General features: G+C 44.1%; 1 protein-coding gene across 1 annotated transcript; it reads left to right on the forward strand.

Moving 5' to 3' along the window:
• Window positions 1-247: 247 nt before the first annotated feature.
• LOC131667188 (uncharacterized) lies at window positions 248-5,053 on the forward strand. The gene has a single exon (XM_058940463.1). The coding sequence runs from the start codon at window positions 248-250 to the stop codon at window positions 5,051-5,053; it is 4,806 nt and encodes a 1,601-aa protein (XP_058796446.1).
• The last annotated feature ends 9,746 nt before the right edge of the window (window positions 5,054-14,799 follow it).

Raw genomic sequence — 14,799 nt, forward strand, 5'->3', positions numbered from 1 at the left:
ATACATGAGACTTATAAATTCTTTCTTATAGGGGATCCGAACTTCTGTGTTAATTATATTTAACTTAGAATTTCTACTAAGAATTGTCCAATTTGTTCATGGTGCCCCGGGTGAGGAGTGCGTGATTAGTGAATAAATACATTGATTGTTGCGTTGCTTTATGGTCATATTTAGAATTGTCTTGTGTTAGAGGTCCACCGCGATATAGTACGCTCTTTCCATTTGTCTTTTTGTCTTTGTGTGTAAGATGGCGCCTAGCCCGTTAACCCGACTGATAGTACTCCAACAACAACGCCATGATGAAATTAAACGCATCGGCGATCACATACGTCATCGTGCGGCTAACACGCTTAGCAAAACGATCGTACAAACGCGCATTAATATGATCAACGACCTGTGGGCTGATGTGCGTAAGACACACACCGATATTGCACTGCGAGCAGAGGCGTTTGAAAACGCTTATATTACTGAAAATAAGTACGCTGCCTTGCAAGATATCTATGAGAATACCCTTGACGTATTGTTAACCGCACTACCGCAGTCTCCGAGTTATGAGGAACGCAATCCTCGACGACGCGAACGTGAAGGCGACGATCATGACGATTGTTCAGCAAAACTTCCTAGGTTAGATCTACCTACCTTCTCGGGCAAGCATGAAGATTGGGATAGCTTCGCGGACATTTTTACCACCCTCGTACACAACGCGCCGCGCATTGCTGATACTACTAAGCTGCAATACCTGAAGTCTTGCTTGAAAGGCTCTGCAGCCGAGTTAGTGAAGGACGTCACTATCTTAGGTATAAATTATGATACGACATGGAAAGCTTTGAAAAATCGATTTCATAATCCGCGCTTGACAATTAATAACTTGCTTGACGCCTTTATTAACTTGCCGCATCTTAAGAAAGAGTCAGCCTCTGATTTGCGTAGTTTTATCGACAACGCACAACGGATTGTGCGTGCGCTTAAAAATCTAAGAGCTCCGGTAGTCCATTGGGATTTATGGCTGGTCCATTTGTTGGAAGTCCGTCTTGATACCGAGTTCCGAAAACACTGGGAAGCTGAGTGGAGTGCGAAAGATCAATCATCCTTAGCCAACATAGAAGACGATGACGATGATTATCTCGTTCGCATGCCAAAGTTCGTCGACTTGGCTGCGTTTCTAGAGAGACGCGCACAGTCTTTGATAGTCATCCAAGCTGATAAGGAGGACAAACGTCCGAACCCTCCTATCAGTACTCTCTCAAGCTCGCGTAAAGTTCATCACGCACAATCGTCGCAGCCAGCCAGGACTTTGAAATGTGGATTTTGCGAAGGAAATCATTTTACTTCAAAATGTTCCGCCTTCCTTGCAAAAACTCCAGAAGAACGCAAAAAGGCAGTGCGCGAAGCTAAGCTGTGCTTCAACTGCCTCGGCCGTCATAAGCGTTCCGCGTGCCCATCAAAGTATAGGTGTAGAGACTGCACAACCGAAGAACGTCATCATACTTTACTTCACTCCGCTTTTTCCACTGAAAGGTCAAGCGCTTTAGCAGCTACACAAAAATTTAGAGCGAATGTTGGGCGCACGGCGGGCGGCCCCGGACTCAGTATTAACGCTTGCAACTCGGCTGCAAGTCAGCAATCCATCTTACTCGCCACGGCCCAAGTTACGGTTATAGGCCCGTTTGGAAGACAGACTTGTGCTCGGGTCTTGCTTGATCAAGGGTCAGAAGCCACGTTTGTCTCTGAGTCACTCGTCCAACTCCTCCAGCTCAAACGAGATCGTGTGACAACTAGCCTAATGGAAATAGGAGGCTGTACTGCTGGCGCCGTCAAACACGCGACTAGCTTCACCATGAAATCGAACCAGGATCCTCCATTTAAAATTGATGTGAATGCGTTTGTTCTGCCTCGATTGACGTCCGAATTACCGTCGCGAAATCTTGTGGAGCTTGAATTAGAACCATTTAAGATGCTACCTCTCGCTGATCCGGAATTTTATCTCTCGGATAGAGTCGACATTTTGATAGGAGCGGATCTTTACGGACAATTGTTACGAGCAGGTTTGACCAAATTTCCTTCAAGCTCGCTAGTTGCGCAAAATACTGCTCTCGGCTGGGTGATATCGGGTCCAATGCAAAGAGTGCCGTCACGGCGGGCGGCAGCAAGCAAACGTGAGACCGTTGAATCTTTGCGTTGTGTAGTTAGCAATGGCTTACGTGATGTGATCGAACGTTTTTGGACAGTCGAAGAGGTTCCTGTCGCGCCTAAGAGTCTGAAGCCTCAGGATGAAGTATGCGAGAAACTTTTTGCCGAAACTCATAAGCGTACTACTGACGGACGATTTCAGGTTCGCCTACCCCTTAATTCAGAGCCTCCACGAGTAGCCGATGAGACGCGAAGAGTGGCCCTCGGTTCTTTGCAACATCTATTGCGTCGCTTTTCGCGCGATCCTACATTACAGCAGGCATACACCGACTTTATGGAAACGTACATAAAGCTCGGTCATATGATACCTGTACCAAGATCGGAAATTAAGAACTCGCGAGCGTGGTACCATCCACATTATCCTGTTATCACCGGTACTGCAGAAAAACCCAAGATACGTGTTGTTTTCGATGCCTCTCGTCGTACTCATGATAAGCACTGCTTGAACGAGCTTCTCATGTCAGGGCCAGCTCTTCAGAGTGATCTCTCGTTGATCTTGTTGAATTGGCGTCGGTATAAATATGTTTTTACAGCTGATATTGTGAAAATGTTCCGGCAAATTCTTGTTGCTCGCGAAGATCAGGATTTGCAACGTATCCTGTGGTCGCGTGCACCGGGAAGGCCTGCTATGGATTACCGCTTAACAACGGTCACGTACGGCACGGCCTGCGCGCCTTTTCTCGCGATTCGTACACTGCTGCAATTAGCATCCGACGAAAAGACACGTTTTCCCCTCGGAGCGGCTTGTCTTGAGTCAAATACGTACGTCGACGATACGTTCGCGGGTGCAGATGATTTGCCGACGGCTGTGCGTATACGTGACGAGTTTATCGGCATCTTGAAGTCCGCTGGCATCGAGTTAGATAAGTGGGCTGCAAATCACCCGAATCTATTACCTTCATTTATCCTGTCGGGTGAAGTCGGCGCGATTAAACAAATCGACACTAACAGCGCAGTAAAAACGCTCGGTGTGCATTGGAACCCGTCGAGCGATGCCTTTAACTTTAGCGCGTCGATCGTGAGCCGTTCAGAGAAAAAACTCACAAAAAGATCGATCTATTCGGACATCGCGCGGTTATATGACCCTCTTGGCTGGCTTGCTCCCGTGACGGTACTTGCAAAAATTATTATGCAGGACTTATGGATTGAGAAGTGCGACTGGGATGAGCCCTTGTCTGCCGAGATCTGCGACCGCTGGCAGAGCTACTGCCAGTCACTCTCAACACTGCACACTCTCTCGATTAATGGTTGGCTTGGGTTGTTTGATCAGAAACCATTTGAGATTCATGGGTTTTCTGACGCATCTTCACGTGCATACGCCGCTGTCGTCTATTTACGCATCGATAACGGTAACGGCAATTATCATGTATCGTTGCTAACAGCAAAAACGAAGGTTGCACTAGTTAAGACCGTCAGCATTCCGAACCTTGAGTTGTGCGGTGCAACTCTTCTCGTTAAATTAGTGGTACACTTGCAAAAACTGAAGTTTCTGCAAAACGTGCCAATACGCCTATGGTCCGACAGTCAAGTAGTACTTACTTGGCTCAAGAAGCACCCGTGTCATTGGAAGACATTTGTTGCCAACCGTGTTTCTTTAATTCAAACCGAGTTACCTTCAGCGTTGTGGTCGCACGTACCCACAAAACAAAATCCGGCTGATCTTGCCACGCGAGGTGCGACGCCTGACGAATTGCGAGCGAATGACTTGTGGTGGACTGGTCCTATGTGGCTATTATCTCCTTCTGATAAATGGCCCCAGCCTCAACAATCGTTGCGTTCACTACATACTCGGCCAAGCTCTGACGAACCAGTGTTGTTGGCGAGATACTCGAGTCTTACGCGACTCGTACGTATAACTGCATGGTGTTTGCGACCAATATTGCAAAAGGTTCGACAGCGAGCATCCCAAGTCTCTTATCCTAAATATCTCACGCTTGCAGATATTGATAATGCGAGAACCGTGATCGTGAGAGTAGCTCAAGCGCACGCGTTTTCGACGGAAATCGAGTTACTACGATCTCATAAGACTCTACCTAAGCGCCATTATTTATGCAAATTACAGCCCTTTTTAGATAAGGATGGTATTCTTCGCGTCGGAGGTCGCTTGAGTAATACCAATCTACCTCGCCATTTACAATATCCGCCAATTTTACCTCGTTCCTCATCCCTTAGCCGACTCTTTGTGTCATACGCGCACGAGCGAGCGTATCATGGTGGACCTACTCTAACGATAAGTATTCTGTTGCGATTTGCGTGGATTGTGAATATGCGAGCGTTGGTAAAATCAGCGATACACAAATGTGTAAGATGCCAGCGTCATTCGCCTCGCTTGGCCCATCAACTCATGGGCGACCTACCAACGGAACGTGTGACCCCTGCTCGACCATTTACCAACACTGGTCTGGATTATGCTGGTCCCTTCCAACTACGCGCATCAAAGGGCCGTGGCCGAATGATCTACAAGGGCTACATTGCGCTCTTTGTATGTTTTGCTACAAAGGCATTGCATCTTGAAGTTGTGAGTGATCTCACGACTACTTCATTTCTCGCTGCCTATCGACGCTTCGTAAGCAGAAGAGGACTCTGCAAGAAACTTTTCAGCGATAATGCTACAACCTTCCGTGGAGCTGACACCGAGCTTCGAAGCATGTTCACAGCCGCCTCAAGCTTTTACAAGGAAGCCGCAAACTTACTACTCAACGATGGAACAGAGTGGACATTCATCCCGCCTACAACTCCATACTATGGAGGACTATGGGAGGCTGGAGTTAAGTCTACTAAGAATCTGCTGAAAAAGTTGAGCTATCAACAGTCCTGGCTGAGATTGAAGCTTGCCTCAATTCGCGCCCCTTGTGCCAACTGACAGCAGATCCCGAGGACTTGCAAGCACTCACTCCAGCACATTTTCTCATCGGAGCTGCCTCTGGAGTTATCCCTGACGAAGCCACACCATCGGTCCCAGAAAATCGTCTCGACCGATTCCAATTCTTGCAGCGAATCCGAGACCAATTCTGGAAGCGTTGGTCCAGCGAGTATGTACTTCTACTGCAAGCGCGAAACAAGTGGCAACATCCGACTGCAAATTTCACAATCGGTCAACTGGTCCTTATGAAGGATGATCGCTATCCACCATCTAAATGGCCTCTTGGGCGTGTGCTTGAATTACACGCTGGCTCAGATGGTCTTGTTCGAGTGGTGACTGTCAAGACTGCAAACAACACACTCCGTCGACACATTGCCTGTCTCGCACCCTTGAACCTGCATCGATCTGAAGACCATGAGGATAAGTCCAAGCCGGAAAATGGTATATAAGTTGCGAAGTGTACATTCGTCCGACGGACGAAGGCGGGCGGAATGTTCGCGGCATCTGCGCTCCATGTGCATAGCACGAAAGTAGAGAGTAATAATTTATAACAATTTTTTTTGGCGGTTGTAAATGTGAAAGTTTATTTAGAGATTCGGTCCTTTGTCGCTTAATGTTTTCTCTCTTTTTTTGCGGATGGGGAAAACCCAGAATATTAACACGTGCGGCAGTTCCAGCGGTGCGCGCGCGATACAAAAGAAAACAGGCGGTATGGTCGTCCAGCAATTGTCGCGCAGGTAAACGTTCGGAGGGAAATTCGGCACTATAAACCTTGCTTTTTTTAATTGTCTCCACGAACAGGCCCAATGCTGGAGAAAACTCTGATCCTTCTTCAGGAAGGAGGAAGCAGTAGTAGCTCTCGAGAACTCGATCCTTACACCTCGTAGCTCTATCTCAGCACCTCGTCGCATTATTTTTCAGTCACCTAGTTGCGCTCAGTTAACTGCTGCTTTCAATTGTTACGTCGTTGTGTTAGTTTATCGTGCTAGCCTTCACGGGTAACGTGTGTGTTGAATGTGAGTGCGAGTTCCTGCAGTACCGTGTCTTTTATCTTGTGACTTGTCGAAACCACGATCGCAACAAGGGCTACCGGCACCCGTAGGCCTAGCTGAGGATATGCGTGATATCCTCTGAGGCGTCTCCGACCCTGGGCAGCTCAGACAGCAGCAACTCGGCCCTACTTTAGGGGCAGCATAGTGCGGGCCGTGCCCGTGACCAAGATGTTGGCACTGTGCTGCTCTAGGAGACGACCTTCCTTCTCGGACAAGGTGCAATTAGCGTCGTGTGGTAAGCGAGTAGTCTATAACTTGAATAGCCATTCACAGGCAAAGCGAGCCTGCCGAAATGTATTAATTATAATAAGTAGCATAACTCTTTGTACATTCGTCGACTGTATTTGCTCATATTTAGATGGCTTTTCCCTACTTATGACTGGAGATTTTATGCCGGATAAATACGAGCCTAATTATACTTGATAAAATTATAATAAAAATAAATCCATATCTTTTATTTATTCACTATTCACGCACCATATTCGTATTAATTTTCAAATAACTTAATATACATGAGACTTATAAATTCTTTCTTATAGGGGATCCGAATTTCTGTGTTAATTATATTTAACTTGGAATTTCTACTAAGAATTGTCCAATTTGTTCACTATTTGTGTCTCGTGTCCAGTTTGTGTTTGTGTAGTTGATGATGTATGTGTTTTGTGTGTGTATGTATGTATGTGTGTGTATGTTTTGCGTATGTGTGTATGTATGTACGTGTGTCTGCAACTCTTGTGTCTCTGTCTTCTGCGCCTGTCTGTTCCTCTTTTCATCCCATTTTTATGTTGATTAATCTTCTCTTCCTCTCTCTCTCTCTCTCTCTCTCTCTCTCTCTCTGGTGAGCGCCGCACGCACTTTACATCGGCTCCAGGTTTTTATAGTTTTACTAATATAATTTTGTTGCACCTCCGCGAGCAACTTGTTCCAGGTGATATGTAGTCCAAGAGGCAGCTAGGCTTGAGATAGTTAGTGCATAATTTGCCCTGGAATTACACATTACCTCAATCTACAGTTGTCACATAACCTGTTCCATCTCAATCTGAATGTACGTGAGACTTCACCAGCCACTGGTATCATCTGGCATCATTTCGCACTACATAGATTTCTCCTGCACATCGGATTCCTGCAACATCGGCTACTAAAGAACACATTGTCATCGCCTACGCACCGCTTTAGTAAGAGAGAAACATCAAAAATTTAATTTAATAATTATCGCCCCGTTATCCGGCTGTGCCCTTAATCAATTTCTCCTGTATCCGTCATCGTTGCCTCTTCGATTGAGTGATTTGTTTTGTTGTTTCTGTTAGCCATCTGCCAATTTATTATTAAGCGACCTATTTTAAGTACTCATAATTCCGAGCGCCATTTATGTTCAGTTCCTCCGCTAATTAATATTCCCGCTAATTTTTCCAATTTTCCCGCGAAATTCGAAATATCTTGCATTTCATGTAACTGCGGGTAGGAGTCACGAAACTCGTTTATTCTTGTTCGCGCCAAATTTTCTATGTATCACATTAATACTATCTTGACCATTTCGACTACGTTAATTCGCTCTTTCCTCTCCAGTTTATTTACTTGTTGAGTTTAACGTAGTTCGACTCCCTCTTAATCCTCTAAACCTTAAGCCTGTAATCCCTTACGATTTCTTAATGTCAATTAGAGACTGTGCTAAGTGTTACCTTCCATTACGACGACTCGACAGATCTCTTTTGTGCGGCTCCTGCAATTCGCTTTACCACCTTAACTGTATATCCCCAAATTCTAGGCCGATATCTAAAACTACTGAATTTATATGTTGTGCTGACTCGTCACCTTCCAACCAATTACCGATCGCCAATACAGCCGCGCTATTCGCCACGCCTACCGGACACTCTCCATCTATACTCGTCCGGGCCAAGAAACGCCTAGCCTCGCCTACTCAGCCGTTATTGTCGTCGGTAACCAAACACCACTGTACTGCGCCTCTTCATTCGTCACCTGAGTCCTCTGTTCCTGCAACCAACGTTTTCGCTGTGAATCAGTACCACCTTCAATCGTCGTCGCACTCAATCTCACATCAAGGCGTAGATCGCTCTACTACCATGGCGGATGCACCTGAGTGGTTCAAACAAGAGGCCCAACTAAATGCCGGCAGACATCAAGAGATGCGCGATTTGTGGTCCCAATTGCGCATGGAGCACCAGGTCAGGGATGCTCTCTTTGCAGTCACAGATGAGCAGGAACTTCTCGTCCACGGTCTTCCCTCTGACTATCAAGGCACACTCTTCCAAGCAGCAACTTCACTGCTTGTTGCGCTCGGTTTTGGCGGGATGCACAATCTGCCGCAAATCATACATACGCGTGATTGGAGCCATTCTTCTGTCACTTCCCAAAGCTCTTTATCACTTCCCGGCGCTGCTCGTCGGTCTACTCGCTCATTCGCTTTTCTTGTGGACTCTCCATCAATCAGGGATAGGATTCTGCGTTTCTCGCCGAAGTTAAAGGAGCACACCGCCCAGTCCATCTTTGGTACCGGTGGACCGACGAGAGTCTACGTTCGCCCCATATGGCCGAAGCCGATCTTCGAACTTCTCACAAAGGCGAGAAAGGTTAGTGCTGAGCTTGGTTATGCCTGGCCAGTGGTCCGTAATCTGAGAGTGTTCTGCAGGCAGACTCAGCGCTCCGAGCTGATCCCCATTTTAACTGAGGCTGACTTATGCGGGCTCGTGCCTCTCCAACGCGTGACACCGTCTGCCGTGAGGCCACCCACTCAGCATACTCATACTCACAGACGATTGTCCCCCTTACCCTCTTCGCCGCATCAAATTAATACCAACCAAATCTGACATAAACTGAAATCCAACAACTTAGCTGAGACAAACTTATCTTTCACTGCTGCACGCGTCAATATTAACGGATTAAATGTACCCTCTCATTTCTCTCTCCTTGAGGCTGAAGTCCAGACTGTCCCTTACGACCTAATAGCTATTTCCGAAACCAAACTCAGAGAATTTGTATCAGATGCTCACCTTGCTCTTCCGGATTACAATTTTGTACGACATGATCGTGTGGGCAAGGAGGGTGGAGGTGTTGGTTTTTATACGCGGAACCCATTGATGATCAAAATACTAGCCGAGTCTGATCCCGTCTATGATAATACTCCTGAATTTATAATTGCCGACATTCAACAGAATCGACGTATCAGGCTACTTTTTGCCGTAGTTTATCGTCGTCCCTCAGCCTCCATCCCCACTTTCTTCTTTGACTCCATCTCTACTTTTCTTCCTTATTACAACGATATCCTAATCACAGGTGATTTCAACTGTGATCTCACCTCTGATCTTCCACATGTTCGTGCTTTTCGTGATCACCTGGACTCTCTTGCCTTAAGGGTTGTTTCTACTGTACCTACACATCATCCTATGTCAACCACTGGGGAAATCACACACACAACCCTTGATTTATTTATCACCAACTACTCAACTAACATCTTACAGTTTGCTCAATCTAATTCACCCTTTGTTCCTTATCATGACTTAATCGCAGTCTCAATCTCAGCTACATACATCAAAAATACCATGAAAACTTTTTCCTCCCGTCCTCTCCAACACATTAATCCCTCAGCCCTTAATTTGATAATCGACACTAATCTCTCAGTTTTCTCCTCCGGACCTTTACCGGGCCTCTCACACTCACTTGATCAGCTTGAATCTATCTTTACTCTCAATGTACTTGCTGCTTTTGATCAGCTTGCCCCACCTCGCAAGATCACTATCCCATCCATGAAAAAGCCCTGGGTCTCTGGGGAGCTACGATCCAAGATGCGCATACGTGATCATCTTTTCCTTCGCTACAAAAAGACAGGTTCTATTGAAGTACTTTCCCAATACCGGTTACTTCGTAATCAAATCTCAAATTCCCTAGACACTGCAAAGAATTCCTTCATTCATAACACAATCCACAATGCAAAGTCTATCACACACAAATGGGGAGCCCTCCGGGACATGGGTGTAGCTTCCAACCCTCTTCCTTCTCCACTACTCCTCTTTTCCCCTGACATTCTAAACGTTTACTACGTTTCAGTTGCCTCTCGTCGCCCTGCTCTAACTAAACAAGCTTTCGATGACATAATTAATGCTCCTATATTCGAACCGATTCCCGCTCATTTTCCACAATCCTTCACCTTCTCTACTGTCTCCCAGCGTGAAGTTGAGTTCGAGGTCCTTGCCCTTCGCTCCAAAGGCAAAGGAAACGATGGCCTCTCCTCCCGAATGCTAAAACTTGGTCTTAGTTCTCTAGCTCCCTTCCTCACACTTATAATAAACCAATCCATCCTCACTTCAGTCTTTCCCTCAGCCTGGAAACGCACTATCATCTGCCCTCTCTCAAAAACTAAATCACCCCAGTCTCCCTCTGATACACGGCCGATAGCTCAGCTTTGCGAGTCCTCTAAGGTCCTGGAGCGCTTACTTCACAAGCAACTCTTGAACTATCTGGAGGCCAGCAATTTCTTTGACCCAAGACAGGCTGGATTTCGCAGGGGGCACTCAACTGAGACCGCTCTGATTGGTCTGTTGGAGGATGTCAGACGAGCTGTTGAGATGCGTCAGCTCACGATCCTTGTCTTGTTTGACTTCTCCAAAGCGTTTGACAGTATTCCCCATGACCTGCTTGTCCGGAAGCTGCGGGCCTGTAACCTGGCTGACTCAACTTTTCGCTGGTTTTTCAGCTATCTGTCGGGTCGGTCGCAGGCTGTGGTTGATCGGGCGGGCTCATTGTCTGACTGGCTGCGTGTCTGTTCAGGAGTGCCCCAGGGCAGCGTTCTTGGACCTCTTCTATTTTCCATTTTCATTAATGATCTTCCCAAGGTACTGCATTTCTGTCAGCATATGATATATGCTGACGACACCCAAATTTATCATCATTGCTCTTCCTCTGAAATTATTCCAGCCCTCACCAAAGTTCAACTTGACGCCCAGGCAGTCGCGGACTGGGCTACCTCAAATGGTCTGCAACTAAATGTTTCCAAGACCCGTGTCATTGTTATCGGCAGTGAGCTTTACTTATCCTCCTTACATCTTGACTCCCTCCCCCAAATCTCCATCAATAATATCATCATTCCATTTTCCTCATCCGTAAAAAGCCTTGGACTCACGATATCCTCACCATTACATTGGAAAACTCACATCAACAATACGCTCAAAAAGATCTACAGGAATCTAAATTCACTTAAGTTTTACAGGAAGTCCCTTTCGATTTCCACCCGATCCTACCTAATCAAATCTCTCATCTTCCCTCACTTCACTTATGCTTCTATTGCTTTCCACAACCTGGATAAAACCAGGCGGCTTGCTCTACAAGTTGCTCACAATGCTTGCGTCCGTTTTGCTACTTGTTACATCCCTTTCATCCCATCTTCTGACATTGAATCCCACGTCACCTTTCATAGACTACGTCTTTGATGGCTCTCCCTTGAATCTCACAGAAATATTTCTCTAATCCTTCTTGCATACAAAACAGTTTGTCTTTCTCATCCCTCATACCTTACTACCTATTTCCAATCTCCAAACTGTCTTTATATAAAACGTTCCTCTCGTAATCTACCTTCAGCTTTCTCATATCCAGCTCCACGTACTTCGACTTGGAACCTCTCTTTTACAGTTCGTTCCATGTACCTGCTAAATCAACTATCCATAACTGACTTTGACATTTCTAGATATAAGGAGCTTAAGTCATGGCTGTTCTCCCTCTTTACGGTCCTGGAACATCAGCACTTCTTCCAGAGGGTCACGTCCGAATCTTTAACAAATCTCTCATCCCTTCGAAAATTACCCACAGTATCCCTTCCTTTCAACGTCTCAGCCTTCACTGACAGTCCAAATTACCTGCAGACACCTGGTTCCTACCTCTCCTATAATTACCCTCCCTTTAACTCATAAATCCTGGAATATTGAATCTTCCTCCGTCTTCTGTCTAGATCTTATTTCTTCTTCTCCCTCTTCTCCTCCCTCTATCCTTCCAACGTAGTTATCACATGACTCGCATTAATTGTCGTTACCAACTAGATTTATCTGCCTCCTTGAGGTCATTTCTTTTTTTTTTTTTTGAGGCCCACCTATTCTTTTTGCTCACACGACTCTCTTCCCTCTTTCTTTTATGCGACTTATTTTCTTTTTCCTGTACTCTGCGACCTGTGTATCTCCAGTTTTGTATTGTTATTTATATTATTTTATCAGTGTGATATTATTGTCTCACACTCCGTCATTTCTTATTGCCTTTCTTATTGCGTTTTATCCTGTTATGTTTCTTGTTATAATGCCAATGTATAGCGTATGTTATCTAATGTGTTTTATTGTTTTATTATTATTGCGTATTTTCGGTTTATTAATGTTTGTTATTGCTTATTATTATTGTTATTTTATTGTTTTATTGTTTTATTACTGTAATAGCACTTTATTTTCTTGAAGCCTACGGGGTTATACCTTATGGCTAAATAAAAATGGTTTAATCTAATCTAATCTAATCTCTCCAAGATCTGCCTTTTCTGCTCTTCTGTTTTTCTCTTTCTTGCATATTTTCTTTTCAACTTTTTCCTTTGTTACTTTCTTTATCCTTTTCATCTTTGCCTTTCCTTTGCTTTTGCTCTCATTCTTGCTAATCATTTCCTCTATCTTTCTCCTTATTAGGGTTTTGACACCTTTTTCTTATTTCCTATTGCTCCCTCTGCCTTTCCTTTCCTCAACCTCACTTATTTTTCCTTAGTATCTTATAATTTGTCTTCTAATTTACCTTTTTCTTTCTCTTCTTCGATTCTTCTTCTTTTCCATTTTGCTCCATCCTCCAATACCCGCTTCCTCTCGCTTGTGTAATTGCTAGTACTTGTGTTTTGTGTGTGTGTGTGCAAGTGTATGTTTATGTTTGCGCGTGTGTGCGTGTTTTGTCTGTGTGTATGTACGTGTGTGTATGTAGATGTGTCTACGAGTCTTGCTTCTCTGTCTTCTGTTTCCGTCTCTCCTTAGGGTCTTGCAGTTTCGTCTTCTTGTTTTTCTTATTCTTTCTTCTCTTCATTTCTTCTTCTTTTCCATTTTATCTCCATCATCCACGCTATCTTTTCTTTGCTTCCTATTATTATTTTTTCCCATTCTTCCCCTTCCTTTCTGCTTTCTTCACATTTTTCTACTATGTGTTTCCAATTTTCTTCCTCTTTCATACATATTCTACATCTCTTATTTTCTTCTTTTTCCCAATACCTGCTACCTCTCGTTTCACTACCTAACCTAAACCTTTCCCTTATTTGTAGGCCTTTTATTCTTCCCTCTCCTTGAATTTCCTTTAATCTATACTTTTTCATTTCTTCTTTCAGTTCTTTCCACTCGTTTATATATCTTGACTTTTCTAGCTTTTATTCTAGTTCTTTTTCTTCTTTTTTCTTTAGCTCTTCTCTTATTTCTTCCCAAAACTCTTCTCTCATTTCGTCTCCCTCCTCCCTCTCTCTATATATTTTACTTTTTTCTAGCCTTTCCTCTCTCTCCTTCTTCTTACCCTTTTTATCTTTTTCATTTCTTTCCCTTTTCTTTAATTCTCTCCATGCTTCTTATTTTATTGAGCCATCTCTTTCTTCTCTTATTTTGTTTTTATACCTCATTGCTCTTTCTAATGCTGTTTCTTTCATTTCTTGTCTTCCTGTTTCCCATCGTATTAAGTAACTTGGCGTGTTTCTATCTAATCCTAATACCCACTTGATGTATTTTAGTTATAGTCTCTCTATTTCTTCATATCTCTTCCATCCCCAGATTTCTGCTCCATACATAATCACGCTTTTCGCCAGTGCATCGAACAGGTTCATCCTTAGCTCCCAATTTTCTCTAAATAGCTATTCTCCTAGCCCCCATAGTCTTCCGAGTCCCATATTTATTTTCCCTTCTACCTTCTTTATCTGCTTTTTATTTCCGTTATTTCTGCTTATCACATATCCCAAGTAGTTGTACTCTTTAATCATCTCTATCTTCTCACCTTCCCATTCAAATTCTTCTTCCTTCCCCTTTCCTCCTTCTTTCCAGCATTTCATCATCTTTGATTTTCCTACATTTAACTCTAATCCCCTTTCTTCCAGGTATCTTTTTAATTTTTTCAGCATTGCTTTCATTCCACTTTCGCTCCGTACCATCATCACTATATCATCTGCATATCCTAATGTCCATATTTTCTTCCTTCCTATAGTGATAGGTAGGAAGAAAATATGGACATTAGGATATGCAGATCCCCTCCTTTCTACACCTGCTTGATCTTCACTTCCAGGTCGACGAAGGCAAGATTAAATAGCGAGGTGCCCAAAAGGGCACTCTTGCCTTACGCTTTTGTAAGTCTCAAACTCCCCAATTATTTCTTCTCCAGCTTTTACCTTACTCCCTGTTTTCTTGTATATTTCTTCTATTCTTTTCCTAATTTTTCTATTTATCCCTTTCTCTTTCATTATTTCCCATATTTTTTTCCTCTTTATCTTGTCAAAAGCGGCCTTCATATCGGCAAAGAATACAAACAGTTTTCCTCCTTTTTCCCTTATTTCCTTCCCTATTATTGTTCCTCTTTTCTTCCTAAATTCCATCTGCGTATCACTTAGCGTTTCTTTAGCTTCTAGTTCTCTTTCCAGCTTTTTCCTCAGTATTTCAGCATAAATTTTATATCCCGTGTCCATCAGCATTATTCCTCTATAGT

Source organism: Phymastichus coffea, unplaced genomic scaffold (genome assembly GCF_024137745.1).
Source record: "Phymastichus coffea isolate CEN01 unplaced genomic scaffold, Cenicafe_Pcof_1.1 PCOF00004, whole genome shotgun sequence".
Taxonomy (NCBI): Eukaryota; Metazoa; Arthropoda; class Insecta; order Hymenoptera; family Eulophidae; genus Phymastichus; species Phymastichus coffea.

Coding starts and splice junctions, on each gene's coding strand:
- LOC131667188 (XM_058940463.1), top strand. CDS start 248: ATGGCGCCTAGCCCGTTAACCCGACTGATAGTACTCCAACAACAACGC.